The sequence below is a fragment of the Leiobunum rupestre genome, chromosome 8 (genome assembly GCF_980474605.1).
Source record: "Leiobunum rupestre chromosome 8, qqLeiRupe1.1.hap1, whole genome shotgun sequence".
NCBI lineage: Eukaryota > Metazoa > Arthropoda > Arachnida > Opiliones > Sclerosomatidae > Leiobunum > Leiobunum rupestre.
In genome coordinates this window covers 21,248,318-21,272,392 of record NC_143391.1, presented here as the reverse complement: position 1 = coordinate 21,272,392, position 24,075 = coordinate 21,248,318, and the positions used below count along the sequence as shown (strand labels likewise).

The following is a 24,075-nucleotide window of genomic DNA, read 5'->3' as shown; positions in this document are numbered from 1 at the left end:
GGGACTTTTATAAAAAAAAAAAACTTTTTTTATTGGTTATCAAGCATTAATACAATTTTCGTGGCAAAAAATTAATTCCTAAGACGAAAGGGCCCCCTTTTTTGTGATAATGTCATGCCCCCCCCCCCGCGGGCTCCTAGTTACGCCACTGCCCTATACGAAACGTCGCCTGCTAACGAAGAAAACGTATAGGATTGTAACAGTAGTTTTATCGCGCGCCGATTGTTCTCCCTACCACTCGTTTTCTAGGGCTGGCTTAACCCGGTCTAACGCGGGAAGGTGTTGAAGGGGTGGAAGGGGGTAAGGTAAACATCGGGGGATAGGATAATAAGTTTAATTTCGTCCCAAACAGCCGTCCGTTCCTTCATTAACTGGCGTGTGACGTTCGTGGCTTTTATCGGGCCTATCGCCGTCTCTTATCGGCCGTCAAAATCGTCGGAGGGGCAGCGTCGGGAGTTTAACGTTCTGTATCACGGGATGATGTCACTCATTTAAATAGCCAGTCATAAGCCCAAAACCAGCGACTTCATTAAAAAAGGAAACCTTAATCGTTTATACTACCATTTAATTCGAGTTTAGACAGTCGTTAAGGCCTCCGGTGGTATGGTCTTTGTTACTAGGTACACCGGGCTATAAATTCTGACACACTGTTAAGCCACCATGGCCAAGGATTAGCAACGGAAGGCTAATTCAAAACAAAACCTTACTCGCCTCGCCGGATTATACGTGTGAAATATTAGCCTCATTATTTTTAATGTTTTTCCAAATTTCCTTCGAATTAAAAGTATATTAAAATATGAAATAAAGTCGACGAAACTAATTAAAACGAGGCTTTTGCGAGGGGTCGGACAATTACCAAAATCCCGTACACTTTGTCTAAAATCGCAAAATCTTTTAACTCTCTCTATGGTAAATTATCATTGAAATCCCTAAATCACTTGAAAAAGTAATGATAAAATAGCCAAAATCTCTACGAAATCCCGTACAAAATAACGGCAAGTGTCCGACCCCTCGGGCTTTTGATAGTTACGTATTAGAAAACCAACATCAAATGTTTAATAGTAATCGTTCATCAGTTAGAACAGCTTTTCGGGACCCAGTCGGCCAAGATTTCAAAAACCTCGTGTATTTTATTTAGTAACTTTAACATTTCAAAATGGGCTGGGACCGGATAGTTAATTCTCTATTAAACGAGTTTAATAGAGAAAGAGAAAAATGAAGACGGCTGCTACGATAAACGACTTTATGAATCTTTAAACAGTACGCGACGCGATTGAGCGCTTCCTGTCAAATCGGCCGAAAATGAAGCGGATTAAAGTGGATTTACCAGTCAAAAACCTATCAGAAATTAGGCTTAGGCTTCAAACGACATTTTTGACAATGACACCACATACTCAGAATAATCTTTCTTTTGAATATAGTTAAGGTGCTGACGTCCCGATGGCGAGGTGGGAGGGGGGGGCTAAAACAACGACTTCTTAGAATATCGAGTTAAAAAACAAAATGCCCTATCGCTTATGGTTGCCTTCTATTTCTGGAACGATCGAAACGGCAACTTGATATCTACCGCCTTAACTTCAAAAGTGCGCCGGAGGGTTGGCATCTCGTTGAAAGAGGGGAATGATTTCAAAGTTATCTCAAAAAAAAAGTACCCTTTGAATTTGCATCCAAAAATAAAATATTTTCACTTGTTGTAAATAGCTTTTAAAAACGCTTTCCTAAAAGGGGTAATACTCCCAAAAAGTACTGTTTGGGAAAACTAGACAAAAAACACATTTCCCCACATTTTATACCAGGATTAAAATTATTACATATTTGAAAATAATTTCCCTTTCATGCATGGTTTCTTACGGAATTTAATTCTTCATATAATAACGCAGCAAATAACACTAGTACAATAAGAAACAACTCATTTTCCCTCTCTTCATTAAAACTATTTTCAAATGAAGGATAAAAGATCAAACAAGATTTATCATACCTTTATGTAGTTTCAGCCTAAAACTACAATTAAATTCCATTATTTTTAAGGATACATGCGTAGTGCTCCATTTTTGGTGCCTATTGCTAACAGCCTTTGCACCGGATCAAATGCCATTGCTGTTGGTTGGTAAGGGAACCCATGCCTTACAGTCTAGAAAAATAACGCTTATTTTAATTAAATTAAATATTAGGAATATTGTATGCGATTTACAAATAGTTAATTAACTTAAATAATTCTTAATGTTTTTTAATTCTGTAATATGTAATGCAGAGTATTGAATTAAAAAGAATGATAATTATAAATTTTATTTATTTCTTGAAAATAGCGCGATACGTATAGGCCTATGACAATGGGAATATTTTCCCACCCCTTAACATGATGCAAATGTTTTTACCGCAATGAAGCCAGCAGCGAACGCGTAAGAAACTCCGAGAAGCAGGTTACAAAGGCCTCTGGTAGAAAAATACATGTAGGGCAATGCTATAATACATTTTTTATGGGGTGTTTCAATTTTGAAAGAATGGTACGATCGAAATAAAAAAACCAATAAATATATTAAGTTAAAGCGGCATATCAATTATCAAAAAGCGCGAGAAAAAGGCGTTAACGTAATTACAGCTTTAAGCCTAGGCCGAGCATAGCTTCAGCCGAGGCTTAAAAGAATCTGTCATCTCCCCCACCTTGGCCACTTGAAACTGATCCGGGCGCAGGTTTTCCTCGACCTCCGCCTCTGACTTGACCGGCTGGCTTACGGACGATCGTAGACCGTCCAGCATGCCTTTGAAAAAACCAGTCCTTTTCATTTCTGATCGCCTCATCACCAACTCCAAAGTAGTCTTTTTGAACGCCAGCTTTTCAACGTTTTTTACACATTTTACACCGAAAATCGGCGGCAGAAGCCACTACCGCGTCGATTACTGCTTTTACGAAAAACACTGCCGTGTATGCGCTCGCCGTCACCCGAGAAATTCGAGAAAACCCACCGGCGAATGCCCGGAAAAATTCAGGAGTATCGATTCCTAGAGGGCGCCACCCAGGACGACTCAAAATCGATCAACCGCGGTACCAATACGGCCATCTAGCTTGAAGAAACTGAAACGTTTCTCCAACACATTAATCTTGTTTTCGTGAAAAAGGACGTATAACGTAATTATTGTAGAATTATAAATAACGAAAACCGTTTAAATTCCAGAATTTCGGCTTGACAATCATTGGAATTAAGAAAAATAGTTACATAATTCTCGAACAACGAAAAACGACCTTTGGATTATTGTCTAAATTGCATAGTGCGATAGAACTTTTAGTTTATTTTAAAAAAATAACTAAATACCGTTTGATGTAAAATGCCCAAACTGACAATATTGAATTCCCTACTTAGAAAAAATTCTGAAATTATTCATAAGATAGGACAGAGGTGAAAATAAACAGATGCATGTTTAACAATAAAAGAAAAACCATATGAAAGGAAATAAACTTTATCATTGTAGATTTCTCACAGTTCCTAAAAAAGGGAGACCAAAAGTAACCAATGCATCTTACATTCCCTATAAAAAAGTCATTGCTGGTGTCAGTATTACAATTTCGGGGTTATATTACATTGATACACATCGTGCCCATGCATATGGATTATTTGGGTTCTTCTTTAAACCTAAAATAAACTCTGATGACTTCATGGCCTTACCTATAACACATATAGATAAACTAAAAGAAGTAATATAATTTAATAACAAGACGTAATAACTATTTACTAATTACTTTGTTTTTATTAGAATGAAAATGACATGAGGCACAAAATTGAACTCCTTTGCATGGATATCCAAGTAAATGATGAACTTCACAAACAAATGAAAATTTAATTGTATAAATTAATTTCCATTTTACTACAGGCTAAAGTGTGTAAAGAGTTGGAAAAATTGGAAGATGGGAAAAAGTTCTTAGTAGATAGATGGGAGAGAGACCAAGTATTTACTATAATGTTACTAATTTAATAATATTTGGTTTAATTTTGGGTATTTGTTAAGGGTGGTGGAGGCATCACTTGTATTCTAGAGGATGGTGCAGTATTTGAGCGTGCTGGTGTTAATATATCAGTAGTTCATGGTGTTTTGCCCCCTCAAGCTGTTGAACAAATGAGGCACAGGTTAGAATAAAAAAAAATTTATATCTCAGTTTCCATAACTTATTATATGGTATTAATAGGGGAAAGAAATTTAAATCTGAGGGAAAACTACCTTTTTTCGCTTGCGGAGTCAGTTCCGTGATACACCCAGTATGTTAAAGATCTCCTCAAAGTTTATTAACCCAAATAACGAAATTATAATTTTTTTGTGTAGAGAAATCCAAATATTCCTACATTGCATTTCAACTATCGTTATTTTGAAGTTGTTGAAAGCGACGGTACAGTTCATTGGTGGTTTGGAGGAGGAACTGACATGACGCCTTATATTTTGAAGGAGGAAGATGCCATTCATTTCCATACCACATTGAAAAAATCCTGTGATAAACATGATAAAAATTACTATCCCAACTTTAAAAAATGGTGTGATAACTATTTTGTTATAACTCACAGAGGTAAACTTTGAATGACGCAATTTACAAACCCATAAGCTACCTTATAAATTTTTCCCTTAGTCACCTGCTACTATGGTTGAAGCAAGTAGTCTATTTTCACTTGTAACTGAATTAGCAGGTGGATTATTTATAATAAAAACAAGTAGCAACTTTACGTCTTTTTGGGATATTTTGTAGGGGAAAGACGTGGAATCGGTGGAATATTTTTTGATGATTTAGAAGGGCCTTCCAAAGAGAAAACCTACAAATTTTTAGAGGTTAGAAAAAATTTAACTTCAACTTTTGCCAAATATTTATATATTTTCTTTAGTCATGCGCTAATGCTGTGATTCCATGTTATATCCCGATAATCATTCGCAATAAAGATAAAGGATATGACTACAGTGACCGTCAGTGGCAGCTTTTAAGAAGAGGAAGGTCAGTTTTTTAATTTTCATGTGTTGGTTGCGGTAATCAGCCCATATAGGCTTTGCCTCTGTGGCTACCTACCAGCAAAGTTTTCTTTGCTTAAAAAATATTATTATTTTACACTTAAAGTAATCAAAAAATTCATTTCAGATATGTTGAATTTAACTTGGTTTATGACAGAGGAACTAAATTTGGATTAGCCACTCCAAGTGCCAGAATTGAAAGTATTCTGATGTCATTACCTCAAACAGCTGTAAGAAACATTTTTGGAAATGTGTAACTCAATTTCAGTTTTTCTTAACCAATTTTTCTGTTTAAATGTAGAATTGGAAGTATTGCCATGCCCCCGAAGATGGTTCTAAGGAAGCTAAATTGTTAGAAATCTTAAAAAATCCTATAGATTGGGCTTCTTAAAGCTAAAATGTTGCAATTTTGTGCTCTATTTTTTATTTTTGTTTATTGATAATTTAAAAATTATAATTGGTTCCACAAAAATTGAGTTTTGAATAAATTTAATATCATTTTTATAGTAATAACACATTATTGATTAGTATTAGTTTGAATTTAGCGCGTTTATGTTAAAGAACGTATCGCCATCTATTGCTAGTTGAAGCAACTAGTAATATTACGACGCGCATCACAAACGTGTGCTCTAACTTCAAAGGAACACAGTCTTCTTATAAATGATAACTATAAGTACACGTTGATAGTTCAGAACTTAATCTCAGTGAACCGTCACGTCACTGGAGCGGAAAAAGATTCGGCCTATGAGTTTCAAACGCGTTGTATTTTGATTATACATCGTAAAGTTACAATTTTATGATTAGCTACTGTTCTATTTAAATGAAAGTGCCCTTAATGTAATTCTTAAATTGAATAAACGTTTAGGATGTTTTTTCATGATAAAACGAATGAGTATTTTAAGACAGGCACTGTCAAAATAGTCCAATAGCACTAGAAGTATAAAAGTTTTTCATATTTAATAAAGAATGCTTCCTTATCCTTTTAAATTTTCTAGAGAACACCTGAGAAAATGCCTCAAATCCGTCCCGAGATTTGGCAATTGGGACTTTTGATTCTCTGTGTACCACTGCAGTACTATTTTGTATATAACTGGGGTGTTAATGAAAATGCTCGAAGCTATGCCTTAAGACAGTACAGTGCACTGACACATTACACTTCTGGTATAAGTGTTACAGAATATTTTCGAATTACAGGATGTTGTCTAATATAATCAGCTTCAAAGACAACTATCTACGCCTTGAACCATGGAGAAAATGGTGTGTTGATATTTTGCTCCAACTAAAGGACAAAAATGTTTCTCCATGGAGATACTATAGCGACACTGCAAAAGACCCCAATGGAGAATCACCCGCTGTAGAAGTTATGAAATTCAAACAAAAAGAAGGGCATTTTGCAAGTATGGACGTTTGCCGTAATGCGAGTTGAATGCTAATTATATAATGTTTCTTTTTATACATTTCAAAGTTTCTCCTGTACCAAGAAATCCTAGAAATCCATCAGTGAAATTTAGAATAGGCCAAGTTGTGGTTCACAAATTTTGGAAGTATCGTGGAGTAGTTATAGGGTGGGATGAAAAAGCCCGAGCGCCAGAAAATTGGCTGGATGAAATGCATGGTAAGGGGTAACAAAGAATAAGAAATTGAATTGAAAACATGATTTTTCCTATTAACTTAAAATGTTATTTTTCTTTCTAGGTAAAGATCATAGTGTGAGTATGCCTTTAATGTGCTCTTAACAAAAGCTCTAATTATAAAAGACTACGTAAAATTGTTTAGGAATGGAGAAATATACCAAATTACGCAATTGCGGTTGATACAAGAGACCGCAAGTTTCCTCAAGTAACTTATGTTCCCGAAGTTAATATAGAACCTGTAAAAAATACTAAAGTAAGCCAAATATGAAATTTATTTCACCTGATGATTTATTAACTACTACAATTTCTCATTCCTAGGTTATTCATCCTGAACTAGATAATTATTTTGAGAAATTTGATGGGGTTATTTATATAGCTAGACCTTGGTTAAGAGCTTTATATCCTCAAGATTAGGAAATAAAATTATATTTTAGTTTCACCTGTGATTTAATTTGCATAAATTATTTTATGCAAATCTTTCAAAACTATCTGAATTTCATTCAAATAGTGTTATTTATAAATTATTTTATTAAAAGGACGTTTTAAACTTTAAAAATTTGGTACAACGTAATCAAAACTTGTATATGATCAATTGTTAATTAAAGAAAAATAACTCACCAATTTTAAGTCTTTATATCAGGCACTACATAAATGCTTTCGTTATCGCACCCACATAATAATACAGAATGATTAATAATATCCAAACAGTTCACCGGACTGTACAAAGTAGGGAGTAAAGAGAAAATGTCCAAACGGTGTTTAGTGGCATCGCAATTTAACCACGGGTTGTTTATCCCACTAAGATGTCTGCCTGGAGGTTCCAATCCTAAATACATAATTCCCTTGAGTAAGATACCTTTGATTAACAGTGTTATTAAGAAAAGTTATTCACCTGACAAGATATTTCCTCCTAATTTGACGGATGTGGCCATGGGTGCTCCTTTAATACCAGATGAGTCCCATTGCCACACACTTCCATCGAAAGAACTGGTAAAAAGTACATCAGGATTGCCAGGATGAAATTTAACGTCACTGATAGACCCTTCATGCCCATTCAGAACTGCAACTGGATGATATTCTTGTCTTAGGTCCCAAATACTTAAATTTCCATCTTGGCCCCCTGTCGCTATTACGTGGCCTTGACTGGGGTGTTGATTTAAACACATTATAGGAGCTTGAAAACCAGACCTTTATATAAAAAGAGTTACTTTACAAATAAGGCAGTTAAGAAGAGTTAATATGAAACTTACATTGAAAATGTTTTCGCCGGAGAATCAGATTTACTTTTTAGGTCCCACAATTTGACTTGACCCCTAGAATTTCCTACTACTACTTCCTGGGTTCTTACATAAGAAATGCAAGTTAATGAACAGCTTTCACAATCTATTTCCAAGAATATTATGATTATTAATACAATATGTAGCACTTTAAAAGTATAAATACAATCAAAACTGTTACCTTTAACTAAGAGTGGAGAATTTCTGTTTATATTAAGACAAACAATCCGGCCATCTTCTCCTACGCTGCTAATCTCTTCACTTTTTAATGACAAGCCTGTACACGAAGCCTTGCTGCCTTTAAAATGATGTATTCCTTCCCACGTTTGAGTGCTTTTAATTTCTTCTTTGGATAATTTCAACAATTCAACAAAACCAAAGCTACTAGCTGACAATAAGCAGTCTGACGATAAAAACTGTTGGAAAAATAAGTCATTTAAATTTCAATTAGAATAAAAACATGCACTTGACGCCATTTTGAGGGAGGGAAACGTCACGACATCGTACCGTTATAGCTAATTTCGCGCGCTTTTCCCCCAGTGGGTGGATTTTCAGGAGTGTGAGATAGAGCGTAGTGACGTTCTACCTCCCTTAACTGCCTTGTCCCTATAGGGTACAGCTCTTCTCATACCTGCAAATCAGTAACGTCTCCTCTGTGATGATATTCAGAAAGAAGGTTAGGTTCACCATTGTTAGTTTCTTCAACATTAGATTCATTTAAAGATGTTGAATTAAATATGTTCCATAATGAAATACAATTTTTCTGTTAGAGGTGACAGTATTATTAAGGTATAAAGATTTAAATTTCCTAACCAAAACAAGCGAAAATTGTTCATACTTCATCATCCCAGCTTCCAGTAACGAACATCATTGGGGGTTCATTTTGGAAGCTTCCCACTCTTGGAGCAGGTCTCCAACGTATTTTATTAATTTTACGAGAAACATAAGTAACTGAAACTTCACTTGGAGTCATCGTACTTAAAAGTTTAATTTGATTCTAACGATTATAAAGAAGGGCAGAAAGACTTCCAGCTCCCGCCTCAGACTTGAAACTTGAACATGGCATTACCGTTGAAGATAATTTAACAACCACTTCAAATTGTTCAACATAAGTGACGGACGGGTTCAATCAGAGATATCAGAGAGTGACTTCTCCGATTTCTGTGGGGTTCAAGCATTAAAAACACAAGAGGGAAATAAATAATTTAATTAGATAATTCTTAACTTAAACGCCCTATCTATTGCATTTATAACAGTAAAGCTCTGAATACGTTTCCGATAGAACCTAGTTTTAAAATTTGAAGATATTAGCTACAACTTTTCTAGAACAGAATGCCGCTAGCATAGAAATCTTATACTCCTACCCAGAATGCTCCCGTCTACGGGAGAACCTGACGTCAAGTCATTTTGTAGCAACGACTAATGATTATCTAGTCTTTGCTTAAGCTTCAGCCAATCAGCGGCCATTCATTGACTACGGCCATGGCCAACTTCGCGCGCTCACTACGCTCGCACCAGGCGGCCTACCTAAAGAATTTCAAATCCATGTATTGGCGCGAAATAAAAGTTTGGTTTTTAGTGTCTTCGACGGCCGTCGGGAGCGCTACTTCCGGACCTTAAAGTCGGCTCCTTTTACGATATAAATAACATGGTTTTCTATGGCGCGAAACTTGACCATAATGAGTACATAGTACTGACCGGGAGTAGTGGCTCACTCCTGTAATCCCAGGCGTCCGGGAGGCAGAGTTTGTGGATGGCTGTGTGAGGACGACCACCAATCCCCCAACGAGTGGTCGGAATACTTCCGCCACGGGTGTCCCCACCCCTGTCCCCACGTATCGGGGTCAAGGCTTTATACTGGCGTTCCTACTTCCTAGGAACAAAGGTTGGCCAGGGTGTGAAAGCGCAACGGATAGCTTCCATCACATCACAGACCGTCCGGTTAACCTCCTCGAGGTGACCCTGGAAAGAGGTATTCTCTTACAGATGCCGGCGGATCTAGAGCTTGTCATCTCGAGAAACTGACTTAGCTTTCGGCCTGCGAGTTTGGGGTGTCTATGCCCTACCGCTGATATGGTGTAGGTGAAACCATGTCAAGGGCGACTGTGAGTCAAGCGATGGGATTATTCTGATCATCTTTTGACGGGTAATACCCTCTATCGCAGGGTCTGAGTGAAGCGAATATACTTCTTAAGCCTCTCCTCGACCAAGACCGTCCAGGGTAGTCATCAATTGATGCTGCTTCCTCCCGAGGTGACTCCGGGTAGAGAAAACAATTTCTCTAGCTAAACTGGCGGATCTAGAGTAGAGTTATTTACTCGATAAATTTTTGACCTAAGCATCTCATTAAACTGTCGTGCCCTCCGCATAATGTGTTTATGGGACCAACTGCATGTTCGGTCTGTTAGGTAAGTCGCTTCGGCGCATAGGTTTCTTAGCTCTTCGGAGCTAGTAGTTCCTGCCAAGGGGGAAACTATCTTCGTTTCTTCGGCGGCTGGTTCCTTAACTCCTTGGAGTTAGTAGTTCCCGTTAGGGGGGAACCAGGTCGTCTGCATTCCGCTTTAGTTAGCTCTCTGTCTACGGACATCCCAGCGGTTATGCTTGTGTTTGGGGGCTTATTCTTTAAGTTGAGAGATCTTCGTTTAAGTTACAACGAGGCTACCCTCCGGGATATAAAGGGCTGGCAACCCTCCTGGAGAGGGTGTTGTAAGCTTGTCTTGGTGTTTGGTGCTTATGAGCCTTAGTGTTAGGATTTTGGTTCCGCCGAAGTGCCGTTGTTTGTGGTTGGTCTGGCCCTTTGCTGATCCCCTTAAAGTCCACGCAGGGGGATACATGAAGTACTGTTAGTGACAGCTCCCTTCCTTGAGTATTTCATGGGGAGATAAAAATAATTATGAATACGTATAATCCCCTTAAAGTCCACGCAGGGGGATTCATGAAGTTCTGTTGTGGCAGCTCCCTTCCTTGAGTATTTCATGGGGAGTTCAAATAATTATGAACACGCATTTTTCGCTTGCCTTTTTGGCGTGACAGACTTCCTTCCTAGGAAACGTATTTTTGGTTTTGTGTCTTTTGGCGTCCTGTTTTTTCAGGTAATTTGGTTGGACATGCTGTTTTCGCCCTTTCGTTTGCCGTGAAAGGCATTCTGTAAGGCATGGAATGAAGTCCCTGGGAGTTGAGGGGATGTTGCTCTGCGGATCAACTATTCCCAACACGCTTCTTTGGTTTTGGCCTGTGCTGAGACAGATGGTGCGTGCTGGCCGGTACTGCATCAAGCGGCTCTCCTTTAGCAGCTCAGTTGCCGAGGAGTAGGTCAATCAGTGTCCATGGTGGGTTCATGGTGCTGAGTATACACCCGTCTTATCTCTGGCTTTCGAATGAAAGTCCCCTGGTGGGGCTCCATGGTGGGTGGGGAGGGACGAGTGTGAATCTTAAGTCTTTTCACATGGTCAGAGGTTTTACTGACAACCAAATCACCAACTGGTGAATCAAGTAAATCGAGTTCAGTAAATGAACGTAAGCGGCCCCGTACTGAGGCAGAAGTGGTGGAAGTTACTGAAGATCGTATAGAGGATCAGTTGCTGAGTCTATCTTCAGAGCTAGAATCTGTGTTAACAAACGCTAGTAGTAAGGTGTCAATCGGCGTAGGTACCAAAATTAGAACTATTTATAAACAGGTAGAGACCTTAGTTATTGCAAGTAATTTGAAGATAGCTCAACTGATGGGTTCCAGTGAGCAAAAAGACCGGACTATCGAAATTCTTGCTAAGCAAGAGCACCGTATACCCTCTTTCGCTGAGATAGCCTCAGCATCTGTAGATCCCACTCCGGCAGAGTCCATGGGAATAGTTGGACGACAACGCCTTAAGTCTAAGACAAGGAAGCCTTCCGTCTCAAACAAACCAAAAGTTGCTAAAGTTAAATTGCCTCCGAGGCAAGAAAATGTAGTCTTGTTAAACCCGAAAGATAAGGAGGAAACGGCGGATAATTTTAGGCGGCGTCTTGAAAAGGAGTTAGACCCAAAAGGCCATAATATTAAGTCAATTCGACCCTGTAGGGGCCAGGGTATGGTCGTCCAGCTAGAGACCATGGATGATCTCGATAAATTGAAGCGAACCATTGAAGACTCTGCAAGTCTTTCTGAGCATTTAATTATGCGTAATCCGTCCTTGGGCAAACCAAGGATTGTTGTTTTTAATGTTGATCCAGAGACCTCCAAGGAGGATCTCGTAAGCAAACTTATCGAAGGCAATCGTCTGGAATGTGGGGAGGATGAAATCACCGTCAAATATTTCATTCACACTAAGAAAATGGTAGAGAAGGAAGCTGGCAAGAATTGGGTGCTAGAAATTCCTAATACCATTTTAAACGTTTTAAAACTAGGCAAAAAGAAGCTTCGTATTGGGTGGCAAATTCATGGTTGGAGGGAGTATCTTTTTATCCCGAGGTGCTTTAAGTGTATGGGGAATTGGACACGTAATGGCATCCTGCGATCAAAATAATAAGCAGGTCTGTTCTCTTTGTGGATCCGAAGAACATAAGTTCACGGATTGCAGTAATGCCATTAGAGGTTGTATTAATTGTGTCAAAAGCAACAGTGATAAAAAGACTAACTTCAACTCGGAGCACTCCTCTCTGGACAATCTTTGTCCACTCTACATGAGGGAACTGCAATATCTGCGATCGAGAACCGATTTCAGAATTAAGCCCAATGGACAACAAAATTAAACTGGTCCAAATTAATCTTGGCAAAGGGAAGGTTTCCACGTCTACTTTAAGGCAGACTTGTCAAGAGGGCGGTATCGACATCGCAGTTATTCAGGAACCTCATGTGGTGGACGGTAGGTTGGTGGGTCCCCCACTTTCATCCAGGGTGGTGTGCTCCGACGAGAACCCAAGGACAGCTATTGCCATCTTCAATACGAGGTTTCTTTTAATTAATCTTTTCAGTAGTGACTACGTTACGATCGTAGGTATTAAGGTGGGGGATTTATCTTTTTTAGTGTTCTCCATTTATATACCTCCCCCCCCCCCGTCGGAGGTCTTGGAAGAACACTTAAACCTAATTTCTAAAAAGGTTAGAAACTTTGCTGGCCGTAGAATGATAATTTGTGGTGATTTCAATTCTCATCATAATCTTTGGGGCTCAAGGGACAACTGTCCTAGAGGTGTTGCCTGTGTTGACTTTGCGGGGTCTCTAGATCTGGTCGTGCTAAATGATCCTAGCTCAGATCCCACTTTCTCTAGTACCAATGGTAATAGCTGGATAGATCTGACACTAGCTACTATGAATTTTTTCAATATGGTCACTGGTTGGGAAGTCTCTGATGATATTTCCAACAGTGACCATAATTTCATCTTCTTTAATATATCCATAACGGATAGGGTCCATGGGGCCAGGCACGTTAATTTGAGGGATCTGGACTTGGATCGTTTTCGTGACCAGATCGCTGGTCCTCTTGAGACTCTTAATGAGGTAGCATTTGTCTCTAGAGATCAGATCGATGATGGTGCATCCTCTATTGAGGAAATTTTCCATAATGCATGTGAAGTTAGTAGGAAGCGTAATGCCTATGCCAAGACATATAACTCGGCTCCTTGGTGGAACGAGGGTCTTGGCATAAAGCGAAATTTAGTACGCACTGCGCGAAAACGTATGCAGGTGGCTAGGGATCCCTTGGTGAGAGAACGCTACAAACATGAATTCTTGACACTCCAGAGAGAGTACAAGAGCCTTATCATTTCTTCTAAGTTGGAGTCTTGGAGGGACTTCTGCTCTTCTGTGTCGAAGGAGGATCCTTACTCTCTTCCTTATAAATTGGCAACTGGCAAGGCCAAACGTAAAGATGCTGTCTCCTGTGTGGAACGAGAGGAGGGCACGCTGACAGAGGGACTTACCGAAACATATGAAACTATTCTTAATTCTCTTTTTTTAGACGACTCGCAGGCTGATGACCTTGAAGTACACAAGGAAATCAGAGAGTCAGTCGAAGCACCGTACGTCGAGTCAGACGACGTAGATTTTAAAGAAGAGGAAGTTCTTAATATCATTGATTCCTTCAAAAGGGGTAAAGCCCCGGGTTTTGATGGCATTACTATCGAATTTTTTTTGATTATGTTCTTGGTCTGTCCCTTGGTTTTCGTGCGCCTCTACAATGCATGTTTGACTCTTGGGCACTTCCCAAAAATTTGGAAAGTGGCAAGGATTGCATTGATCTATAAGGAAGGGAGGGATAGGCGGAACGCTCGATCGTACCGACCGATCTCTCTACTGTCAGTAGTGGGTAAGGTTCTTGATAAACTCTTATCAAGAAGACTGTACTACTCTCTTCATAAGAGAGGTCTCATGAATTCAGCCCAATATGGGTTCAAACATGGCCGCTCCACGTCGCATGCTCTTTATAACATCGTCGAATGTGTCAAGCATAACAAAGAGAGTGGTCTGCACACCAGTCTAATCTCCCTTGATATAGAGGGGCCTTTGACAATGTCTGGGTTCCGGGGGTCCTATCAAGACTCCGGCAGGTTGCTTGTCCAAAGAACTTGTATTATTTATACAAAAGCTTCTTAAGTAACAGAATTGCTTCGATTGATATAGGCGGTAGTGTTCTTAGTAAGTCACTTACCAAGGGGTGTCCACAGGGTTCTTGTAGCGGACCTCTTCTCTTCAATTTAGTCATGGAGGGCGCTCTGAGTCGGGTTTACCCGGCTGCGAGTGCTATTCAGGCCTTTGCAGATGACCTGCAGGCGATGGTTTGGAGTTCCTCGAGGCGGGGCCTTCAGGTTCTTGGTAACGAAGTTCTGGATACTCTCAATCAGTGGAGTTCAATTTATAAATTGAAGTTCTGCGCTAGGAAGACTGTTGCAATCACCTTTGCGAAAACCAAAGTGATGAATCGGCTTCCAATTTTTTCTCTTAGTAATGAGAGAATCCTTAATGCCAAGACCGTCAAGGTTTTGGGCGTTACCTTGGATCAAACTTTATGCTTCTTGCCTCACTTAGAGGAGGTAAAGAATAAGGTTACTCGTCTCGTTCAGTCCATTGCTTGTTTTTCAAAGGTCGAGTGGGGTCTGGATTATAGAGCCTTGAGAGTGGTATACAAAGGATGCATTGAGCGTATTGTCACTTACGGCGCTGGCGCATGGTGGCGCGAGATTGAGAACTCTTTGATGGTTCGAAAGCTCAGGTCAATCCAACGGATTGCGGCACTTCGAGTTTGTTGTGCATATCGTACAATATCTACCGATGCGTTATTGGTAATTACCAACTTAACCCCGATAGAAAGCGTTGTAAGTGAGGAAGCAACCATCTTTAGGTCCTTTTACCAACAGATGTGCGCTAAACACTATGACTACAATGTAGTAGGTGGAAATTTTCTTTACCCGGGCGACCCTTGGGCAAGGCACCCAGCCTCTCGTGTAGAGATTACAAGTGGGGACGCTCTTCCCACTAATGCAGGTTTAGAGATCTTCTCCGATGGTTCGCTATCGGAGAATGCCGCTTCTGCGGCATTTGTGGTCTTCTCTAATGGATTGGAACTCGTGTCAAAGACATTTCGTTTAGACACGAGTTATAATCCTAGTATTTATTACATTGAGCTTTACTCCATATTGGAGAGCATTAAGTGGTTCGCTAGGGAGCGACCCCACGATGAAGAGGTAACTATCTTTAGTGATAGTTTATCTTCTCTACGAGCCATTGGAAATCCTTCCAACCCTAATGGAATGTGTGCTAACATTAGGGAGTTGATTAATAATCACGGTGCTAGAATCACCCTTAATTTGGTTAAGGCACACAGTGGTATTCTAGGGAACGAGAGAGCGGATGCGTTGGCCAAGAGCGCATTAACAAATCAGGTGATCCATTCTATTAAACCCGACAAGGGTAGTATTAAAAGTATTTTGAGGGGCATTACCAAGAGGCATTGGCAGAGTAGTTGGAGCGCCAGTGATAAAGGCAATGTTACAAGGAATTTTATTCCAAACGTGGGCGACAATGCGATCAACCCTAACCACTTCTCAACGCAGATTCTTAGTGGTCACGGCAAGTTTCCTAGTTACTTGCATGGTTTAGGACATGTGCTCAGTCCTGCCTGTGTTTGTGGGTCAGATACAGGCAATTCTGAGCACTACTTAGTTAATTGTCCTCTCACTTTCCATCTGGTCCCTAGGGGCAACCTCGGAGATATGAAGCTCACAGAAAAAATGGTTGTTTTCGATAATGTTATGCGTTTCATAACTAGCAACTTCGGGGACATTTGTCCAGGTTGATGCTAGTTATTTTTATTGTTTTTATTTTTACACGCCGTTTTAGAGGTTTTATTCCTTTACCCCTTTTTACAGGGTTTTTATACATGTTCCTTGTGCTGTGGTTTTACTTTTTAAATAAATAAAAAGAAATTGCGGGATGCGTGATGATGAACATGCGTGAAAAGATACAAACTAGTTTGTATATCTTGTGGTACCCCCAGTAGTGCCTAGCGGAACTGGGGGTATATAAATACTATAATCTGATGTCCCCACGTATCCCCCTGTTGGCGTGGCCGTTACACATATCTCACCCTGATTAATCAGTTATTGTGTGCTCGTGTCTAAGGCCTTGGGTCGACACCGATGTATGTTAAGATTTTTTGAACTTTTAGTTTTGTTTTCATATTTACTTATTATTAGGAATATTTAAATGCCATTGTGAGGAAGATAAATAAGATTTCGTTTAGGTTCGCTTTGAAAATATTTAAGCCTAGGCCTGACCACGGCCAACTTTGATCACGCACTGTTCGCGCTACTACGGCTAACACATTCGTCGAAATTCCGCGAGCAAGGATTTTCCTCCTATAAACTGTACTATAATGTGTAGGAGGTCAGCGCCACGCTCGGTGGTTATATTGTCTTCAATGTAAAAACTATACTAAAAATAATAATCCGCTAGGGGCGCTGACGTCATACACATCTTTTGCTCATAGGTTAACACAGAAACGTCAACGAATGAGATGGCCGCTGTAGCGCGAGAGATGCGCGAGAAATCAAAGTTGGCCGTGGCCTGACATAGGTCTAACTTTTAAAATAGCAGGCAATGTCAATGGTAGTTTTGGGAGAAGCAGTGACTGAAGGTTCTTAGTATTAACCTTTGTATTTAAACTTTATTTCACATTTAAAGTAAGTAATATTATATTTATTATTATGTTTGTAGAAACGTAGATATACAAAAACCTTATGAAAGAGTAATTATATCCCAGAAAAATTACATTACACTAACGAATGATACTTATGACGAATGTCATTGAATTAAACAGCAGCAATCATACTGATAATTGTTTTATTTTTCAAAACTTTACCTTCTATTTAATAATATGCTTTTTGTCTTAGAAGCTTAGCCAAGATAAATGTCTCGCACTCTGCTTAAATTCAACATTCCACTGTTAAACAACATAAGAGATAGTACTCAACGAAGACCGATATTTAAAATGTTAAATAAAGGGTTTTTAAAAAAAACGGATATTGCAGTAATTATAGTCCTGAGTCGTTGTTCCACTAGGCTCACTGAACTTTCTGAAGTAATTTTTACCAAATCATCAATTTGAAAGCCCACCGTTTGTTAACATTTCAAATTGCCCCGAGGCTTAAGGAAACGCAAACTTTTACCTGTATACAACGACACATTACCGTCCACCGCAAATCGTTTTCTACATGTGGAAATGAAACATCGAGGAGCCATAACAACAAACAACGCAATAGTATATCCAAAACGTTTGCATATAAGAGAAAAATCTTTACGAGTAAAGAAACAGTCTACCATGTTTAAAACTACATTAAACTCGATCACGGGCTTCACGGCCCCCTGCACGCGCTCACGTGAGCGATTGACTCGATTGACGTGGGCCAATCAAATGCGGGTTCTTAAGGTGACGTAATCTAAAATCAAATTATTATTTTCAGTAACTCAAACTAGATGGCAACGAATCGTTGCCGTCATAGAAATCTCATAGGTAACTAGAATGCTGCCGTGTAACTGGCAAATGGGCCAAACGCCGTGGCAGACGATAGCCAGATCTCAGCCAATCAGAGCTCAAAGAGTGGTTCTGCCAAGAATTTAATGTCACCAGAGAGAATGACGTCACCTATCTCCCGCTATAGTAGCGGAACCACTATACGGCCTCTCATTGGCTGAAGGTTCAAGGCGAACTGGCGTCAAGCTCGGCCGTAGGCGGCAGCATTCTAGTTACCTATGAGATTTCTATGGTTGCCGTAGTCACTCTTTGAATCGTGATTGGCTGATAATGACGAAATCTCCTAAAATGTAATTGGCCCATTTTGTATTTATACGGAATCATTCTATGTTATAAGATTTCTATGGCCGCTAGGGGGTTTTACGAGTTTCACGGTGGTCACGTTGGGGCGTGAAAATAGCGTGTTGACTATTCTCACGCTTCCCGTAGAAATAGCCTGTTGACTATTGTCACGCCTCCCGTAGAAATAGCCTGTTGACTATTCTCACGCGTAAGGGTGAGGTGCATTTGGCCGATCCTCATTTGACCGACTTTTCATTTGGCTGACTGCTCATACGTCCGAATGCCCATTTGACCGACAGCTCATTTGGTCGACTGGGAGAGTTTCATTTGGCCGACTTCTCATTTGTCCGACCACAAAATTAACGTTACGCCGACTGTCCATTTGGTAGGCTGCACATTTGTCCGACTGAGAAATCGGACAAATGGAGTCGGCGAAATGGACTGCTCATTTGGCCGACTGAACATTTGTCCGACTGTCCATTTGCCCGACTGAGAAGTCGGCCAAATGGACAGTGCATTTGACCGACTGCTCATTTGAACGACTGCTCATTTTTACGACTACTCATTTGACCGACTGCTCATTTGGCCAACTGCTCATTTGGCCGACTGCTCATTTGGCCGACTGCTCATTTGGCCTTTGGACGATACTAGGTGCGTTTGGCTAGGTACTGTCCTCTAGGTCACGTTTTAGAAGGCCCAGCTTGGTTATAAAGAACGGGGCTGGGGGGGCGCCGGTCCGGCCCCCCAGCGCTCGAGCGAAGCGAGTGCGCGGCGCTGTCAGGCGCCCATACTTAGAATACATTGCCCGTTCTATAAGTCAACTTAACACTAAAGACATAGAGAAGGACAGGCTATAGTATAAGAGTCGGTGAAATGAGCAGTCGTTCAAATGAGCAGTCGGTTTAATGAGCAGTCGGTTAAATGAGTAGTCGGTCAAATGAGTAGTCGGCGAAACGAGCAGTCGGCCAAACGAGCAGTAGGTCAAATGAGCAGTTGGTCAAATGAGCAGTCGGTCAAATGGGCTGCTCATTCGGCCGACCGAAAAGTCGACCAAATGAGTTGTCGGCCAAATGGGCATTCGGATATATGAGCAGTCGGCAAAATGGGCATTCGGATATATGAGCAGTCGGTCAAATGAAAAGTCGGTCAAATGAGGAGTCGGCCAAACGAGGAGTCGGCCAAATGCACCCCACCCGGTCGACTTTTCAGTTGGCCAAATGAGCCAACCATATGACCGACTGCTCATTTGTCCGACTACTCATTTGACCGACTGCTCATTTGACCGACTGCTCATTTGACCGACTGCTCATTGGGCCGACTGCTCATTGGGCCGACTGCTTATTTGACCGACTGCTCATTTGAACGACTGCTAATTTGGAAAATTGCTCAGTCGGTCAAATGAACGGCTCATTTGACCGACTGTTAAACTATAGCCTGTTCTATACTATGTCTTTAGTGTGAGGTTGACTTATAGAAGAGGCAATGTATTCTAAGTATTGGCGCCTGACGGTGCCGCGCACTCACTTCGCTCCAGCGCTGGGGGGGCCAGACCGGCGCCCTCCCCCAGCCCCGTTCTTTATAACCAAGCTGGGCCTTCTAAAACGCGACCTAGAGGACAGTACCTAGCCAAACGCACCTAGTATCGTCCAACCGCCAAATGAGCTTTTGGTCAAGTGAGCAGTCAGCCAAATGAGCAGTCAGCAAAATGAGTAGTCGGCCAAATGAGCAGTCGGTCAAAGACACTGTCCATTTGGCCGACTGCCCATTTCTCCGGATGACGAAAGTATCGCCATATCTTCCGTACCTTGGAAGCTCATGTTCTTAATTGTTTATGAAATTTTCCGCGTGGACCGCGTCTTCCTCCCACCCCCAGTGAAAGGCGCCAGGGGTGGCGTTGCGACTCCGGTTGCTAGGTCTCCTCCGACGTTACAGCTTCCTTCCCCAGGATATGTCGGTATGGAAGTGCTGGCTCTTAAGATCCACTCGGCCACTGGATGGATTACGCTTTTTAACATTTATGAGCTGGGTGGTGTAGCCACCAAACAATTTTTCGATGATCTTCTCCTAGGAGTTGACACACCAGCCATTATCCTAGGAGATTTCTACGCCCACAACACACTCTGGGGTAGTAGTCATACGGATCAGAAAGGCAGCCTCATCCAGAATTGACTAGAAGCCCAGGACCGCCGGGTCCTCCTCAACACTGGAGACGACACTCTCCGCCCAACTCGGGTCCCTGAGGCTGCCCTCTTTCTGACTTTCGTGAGCTCCGCATTGGCTCTCTCCTTCCCCTGGACTGTCTTAAATCGAGGAACAAGTTAACATCTCCCTATTTTTATAGGCGACCCAGCACAAACTACACGTTCTACGGCATTGGAACTATCCAGCGGCGGACTGGAAACGTTTTAGTCTTTTAGAATCCCTTTGGATGACACACTGGGGGACGCTCCGTTATCGGTATACTCTGCGGAAAATATTCTCCGACAGACGGGTGTGGCGGGTGAGGCTTTCACGTTCCCGGCGATTAATGTCGGCGGGACTTGTCATGTGGATTCCGGTCACCCCATAAGTAGGATCGAACTCTTCGCTTTACACGTCGGTCAACCTCCAAGGCGCTTTGGTTATTTGCTCGGATTTGAAAAGTGCTCTGACGCAGCCATAGATATAAGAAATGTATATAAAGGTCTAGATAAATTTCAGGGCGTCTAAACTAACATAAAATACGGAATTGACACCTAGCAGACACCGAGGAAGGCACGTGACCAAGAGCGCGAGCTCTCTTAGCATTTTAGTACTAAGTGCTTGACCTTTCCGCAGGCCGTAGTCTGTAGACACCATCTGTTGGTGACTTTTAGTACAATTTTTAAGCAGGATACAATGGCTCTCGCGACGATAGCACGAGCTTTCTTACCGATAGATAGCGCCTTATAAGGATAGCCTGCAGAAATTACGCGTTTCTGCTAGCTGTCACCTCCGTATTCACTCCCTTTGAAATATTTTATCTAGACCTTTATATACGTTTCCTATATGTATGGGTAATGTTCCCTCTATTTCTTTTCTATCTCTATGGTTTTAGGACTTAAATCACGCGCTGTTCGCGCTATAACAGCGCTCCCTGCGCGTGCTTGCTCCGCGTGCGGTCTGCGGAGGGAAGGCGAAAGAAAATGGCAGCTCGCTTGGCGGGTAAATTTCGCTTGTTTAAAAATTAATTTATCTTCAATATCAAAAGATACAATTTTACGACTGATATTTTTGAGTATATTTAAACATGATCTTTCAAATAGACCCAAGTTTTACCCAACCGGGACTTTTCCTTTAAATATATTTGTAATTAGGAATCTGTGAACTTATTTGTATTCAGTCTGTATTCCAAACTTAAACCCATTTTGTGCTTCCGCGTAGTTTCTTCTTTAAGCAAAATTTTACATATCCTTCTATTACGTCTTTTGAATTTCTACGCTCTGCATTCGGGTACTGCAAGATTGTACCATAGATATAAGAAATGTATATAAAGGTCTAGATAAATTTCGGGGCGTCTAAGCCTAACATAAAATACGGAATTGACACCTAGCAGACACCGAGGAAGGCACGTGACCAAGAGCGCGAGCTCTCTTAGCATTTTAGTACTAAGTGCTTGACCTTTCCTCAGGCCGTAGTCTTTAGACACCATCTGTTGGTGACTTTTAGTATAGTTTTTAAGCCGGAGACAATGGCTCTCGCGACGATAGCACGAGCTTTCTTACCGATAGATAGCGCGTTATAAGGATAGCCTGCAGAAATTACGCGTTTCTGCTAGCTGTCACCTCCGTATTCACTCCCTTTGAAATATTTTATCTAGACCTTTATATACATTTCCTATATCTATGGATTGTACACAAGCTATAACTAGCTTAACGATCTGGATCTTTTCTTCTTTCAAATAAATAAATAAAGATAGCTCCGTTTCCTTTTCAGATGAGCTTCATAACCGTTAAGCCTAGGTCTAAGGGCAATGGGCAGATTGAACTGGAAAGTGGAAACTTTGCATTAGACACGCTCTTCATGAGTGTAAATAGATATGCCAGCTAATTAGATAATTCTATGAGGTAAGAGTAAAGGTTTAGTAAAACCGAATTTAGATTGTCTTTAGATCTGGCCCGAGTCGTCAGTTCTATAGTGTAAATTACAATGTGTTCAATATATTCTTTTCACTTAAGATTGGTATGCTAACTTCCCTGTTGCTTAGATTCAGGAAACAGTGTTCATAGGTATGACGATGAGCCTCTGTTTGGCTAGGTTGGGCTATGTAGGGTGTAACGTGGAATTTTAGGACATTTTCAAAATGTATTCATTTCATTTCAATTAACTAATTATAATTTCCGAAGATTCCATGGTAATCTGGGTTAGGCCTAATTTAGTCGTCTCCGAGTACGGGTCGCCCGGAGGCAGTAGCTTGGGTTTTAACTTAATCGGGTGCTTGACGTATACCTGGCCAGATGCGTCGATTCCCGTTCGACTATGGTACCTTCGGTAATTTGCCACGCTTTCTTAATTTTCTTAATTTTCCCCATTTTGACTTTAAATTATCGACTGGAAGTTGCCAAGCATTTTTATGTGTTTGTTTTTAAAAAGATACTCGTGACTCGTAAAATTTAAAAGAGGAGTACGTTTTTATCTTTTGAATAAGAAGAAAAGGCCAGGTTTTATCGTTGGAATCGAAACAGTCGGAATATATACACTCTTTTATATCCTTATTTGTGAGAGCTGTCATTTCATTACAGGTCTGAATGGCGGATGGATCACGAACACCCCCCTACAGAGGTGCTTGTAGGCTTCGGTAATACTATTTCAGATCTACATCAGGTCAAATGGATTCTTGGGTTGTGGAAGAAGGCCAAGGACGCTTGGCGTCGTTTGAATAATAATTAATCGGTTTCCTTCGCTCTTATCGTATTATATATATGTATTTTTTATTTATATGCTTATTTTGAATTGGGTTTTTGGTGGGTTTTATTTCTGCTGTAAAATTCTAGATTGGGTTTTTGGTATTTCCTGGATTTTATTCGTGGCTGGTTTTGTGTATGTATTTTTTTTTTCGACTGTGCTCCTCGTTTGTGAGTGAGCCACCCTGTTCCAAAAGGGTTGTCAGTAAATAACATAGAAATCTCATAGGTAACTGGCAAATGGACCAAACGCCTGGCTATTTTATTTATTTTTAATTTAGTTTATTACTCGAAGATCTATTTGATCCGAGTTTCGCGTTTTTTGTTTGCTCGAAGACCTATTGGTACGAGTTATTAGAATTTTTTTTAATTTCTTCAAGTTTGTTTAGGATTTAGCTATATTATCCCTTTTAATTATGGACTAATCTACTTTTTCGCGTATTTTATCATCCTGTAATGAAATGGCCGACTTCGTAAAAGAGTGTATAGAAAGTTGATTTAAATGAATAAATCGAAAACTATCTGAAGTTGAAGATCGGCAAGTTCAAACCATGTTCCGTCGCGTAAGGTTGTAGAGAACCAATTCGCAAACGAGGACTCATCACTTTTCGTCCGTACAACAAATTATTAAAACGTTGCCTACTCCATACGTTTTTCAATAACGGCCTCGATCTAAATTTCTCTGACTTTTTCACCCTCAATTCTGAATCCACTACTCGAGGTCATACCCTAAAGCTGTCCAAACCGAGGGCCCGTGTAACAACCCGGCAAAACCATTTTTCCCACAACATCATTAAAGACTGGAATCGCCTGCCGGATGATATGGTCACACACCAAAATCATACCCTGTTTTTAAAAATATGTTACGGACAGTGGCGTAAATAGCGCACCCGCAGACCCCGCGGCGCGGGGGGCCCCCGAGAATTAAGGGCCCCCAAACGGTTATGATTAAAATTGGTGCTATTTAAAA

The 24,075-nt window shown here is 40.6% G+C and overlaps 4 protein-coding genes across 8 annotated transcripts in view; 2 read left to right on the top strand and 2 right to left on the bottom strand.

Moving 5' to 3' along the window:
• Tomosyn (syntaxin-binding protein tomosyn) overlaps window positions 1-2,981 on the bottom strand; it is an 84,988-nt gene extending 82,007 nt beyond the window's left edge. For 4 of the 5 annotated variants that reach the window (XM_090157542.1, XM_090157539.1, XM_090157541.1 and 1 more), the window contains exons 1-2: window positions 2,662-2,977; window positions 2,034-2,131 (exon numbers count right to left, since the gene is read on the bottom strand). In XM_090157542.1, the coding sequence (XP_090013668.1) occupies window positions 2,034-2,131; window positions 2,662-2,799 (236 nt within the window). In that variant the 5' untranslated portion in view covers window positions 2,800-2,977. Of the gene's footprint in view, window positions 1-2,033; window positions 2,132-2,661 lie in introns of all 5 variants that reach the window. The other variant, XR_016473279.1, reaches the window with a different exon arrangement.
• Window positions 2,982-3,101: 120 nt separating this feature from the next.
• Window positions 3,102-5,467, top strand: Coprox (oxygen-dependent coproporphyrinogen-III oxidase). Its single transcript, XM_090155620.1, has 11 exons — window positions 3,102-3,395; window positions 3,469-3,691; window positions 3,751-3,801; window positions 3,868-3,942; window positions 4,003-4,121; window positions 4,181-4,250; window positions 4,315-4,552; window positions 4,730-4,809; window positions 4,863-4,969; window positions 5,111-5,213; window positions 5,285-5,467. Exons 1-11 carry the CDS (start codon window positions 3,325-3,327, stop codon window positions 5,372-5,374), a joined length of 1,227 nt encoding a protein of 408 aa, XP_090011746.1. The 5' UTR covers window positions 3,102-3,324; the 3' UTR covers window positions 5,375-5,467.
• Window positions 5,468-5,993: 526 nt separating this feature from the next.
• LOC149932725 (uncharacterized) lies at window positions 5,994-7,194 on the top strand. The gene is made up of 6 exons (XM_090155622.1): window positions 5,994-6,115; window positions 6,178-6,380; window positions 6,449-6,598; window positions 6,679-6,692; window positions 6,760-6,870; window positions 6,936-7,194. The coding sequence occupies exons 1-6, from the start codon at window positions 5,994-5,996 to the stop codon at window positions 7,029-7,031; spliced, it is 696 nt and encodes a 231-aa protein (XP_090011748.1). The 3' UTR covers window positions 7,032-7,194.
• Window positions 6,721-9,007, bottom strand: Nup43 (nucleoporin 43). The gene is made up of 7 exons (XM_090155621.1): window positions 8,733-9,007; window positions 8,526-8,657; window positions 8,076-8,310; window positions 7,868-8,000; window positions 7,510-7,805; window positions 7,236-7,443; window positions 6,721-6,853 (listed from the first exon to the last, which is right to left on the bottom strand). Exons 1-6 carry the CDS (start codon window positions 8,865-8,867, stop codon window positions 7,241-7,243), a joined length of 1,134 nt encoding a protein of 377 aa, XP_090011747.1. The 5' UTR covers window positions 8,868-9,007; the 3' UTR covers window positions 6,721-6,853; window positions 7,236-7,240.
• Between the last annotated feature and the right edge of the window lie 15,068 nt (window positions 9,008-24,075).

Bases quoted from the DNA above. Each gene is read 5' to 3' on its own strand.
- LOC149932725 (XM_090155622.1), top strand. From the start codon at position 5,994: ATGCCTCAAATCCGTCCCGAGATTTGGCAATTGGGACTTTTGATTCTC. The intron at 6,381-6,448 runs GTATGGACGTTT...TACATTTCAAAG, and splicing joins AAAAGAAGGGCATTTTGCAA to TTTCTCCTGTACCAAGAAAT. The intron at 6,871-6,935 runs GTAAGCCAAATA...TCTCATTCCTAG, and splicing joins AACCTGTAAAAAATACTAAA to GTTATTCATCCTGAACTAGA.
- Nup43 (XM_090155621.1), bottom strand. From the start codon at position 8,867: ATGACTCCAAGTGAAGTTTCAGTTACTTATGTTTCTCGTAAAATTAAT. The intron at 8,311-8,525 runs GTATGAGAAGAG...TTTTTCCAACAG, and splicing joins GAGACGTTACTGATTTGCAG to TTTTTATCGTCAGACTGCTT. The intron at 8,001-8,075 runs GTAACAGTTTTG...TCTTGGAAATAG, and splicing joins TTCTCCACTCTTAGTTAAAG to ATTGTGAAAGCTGTTCATTA.
- Coprox (XM_090155620.1), top strand. From the start codon at position 3,325: ATGCCCAAACTGACAATATTGAATTCCCTACTTAGAAAAAATTCTGAA. The intron at 4,251-4,314 runs GTATGTTAAAGA...TTTTTTGTGTAG, and splicing joins TCAGTTCCGTGATACACCCA to AGAAATCCAAATATTCCTAC. The intron at 4,553-4,729 runs GTAAACTTTGAA...GATATTTTGTAG, and splicing joins TTTTGTTATAACTCACAGAG to GGGAAAGACGTGGAATCGGT.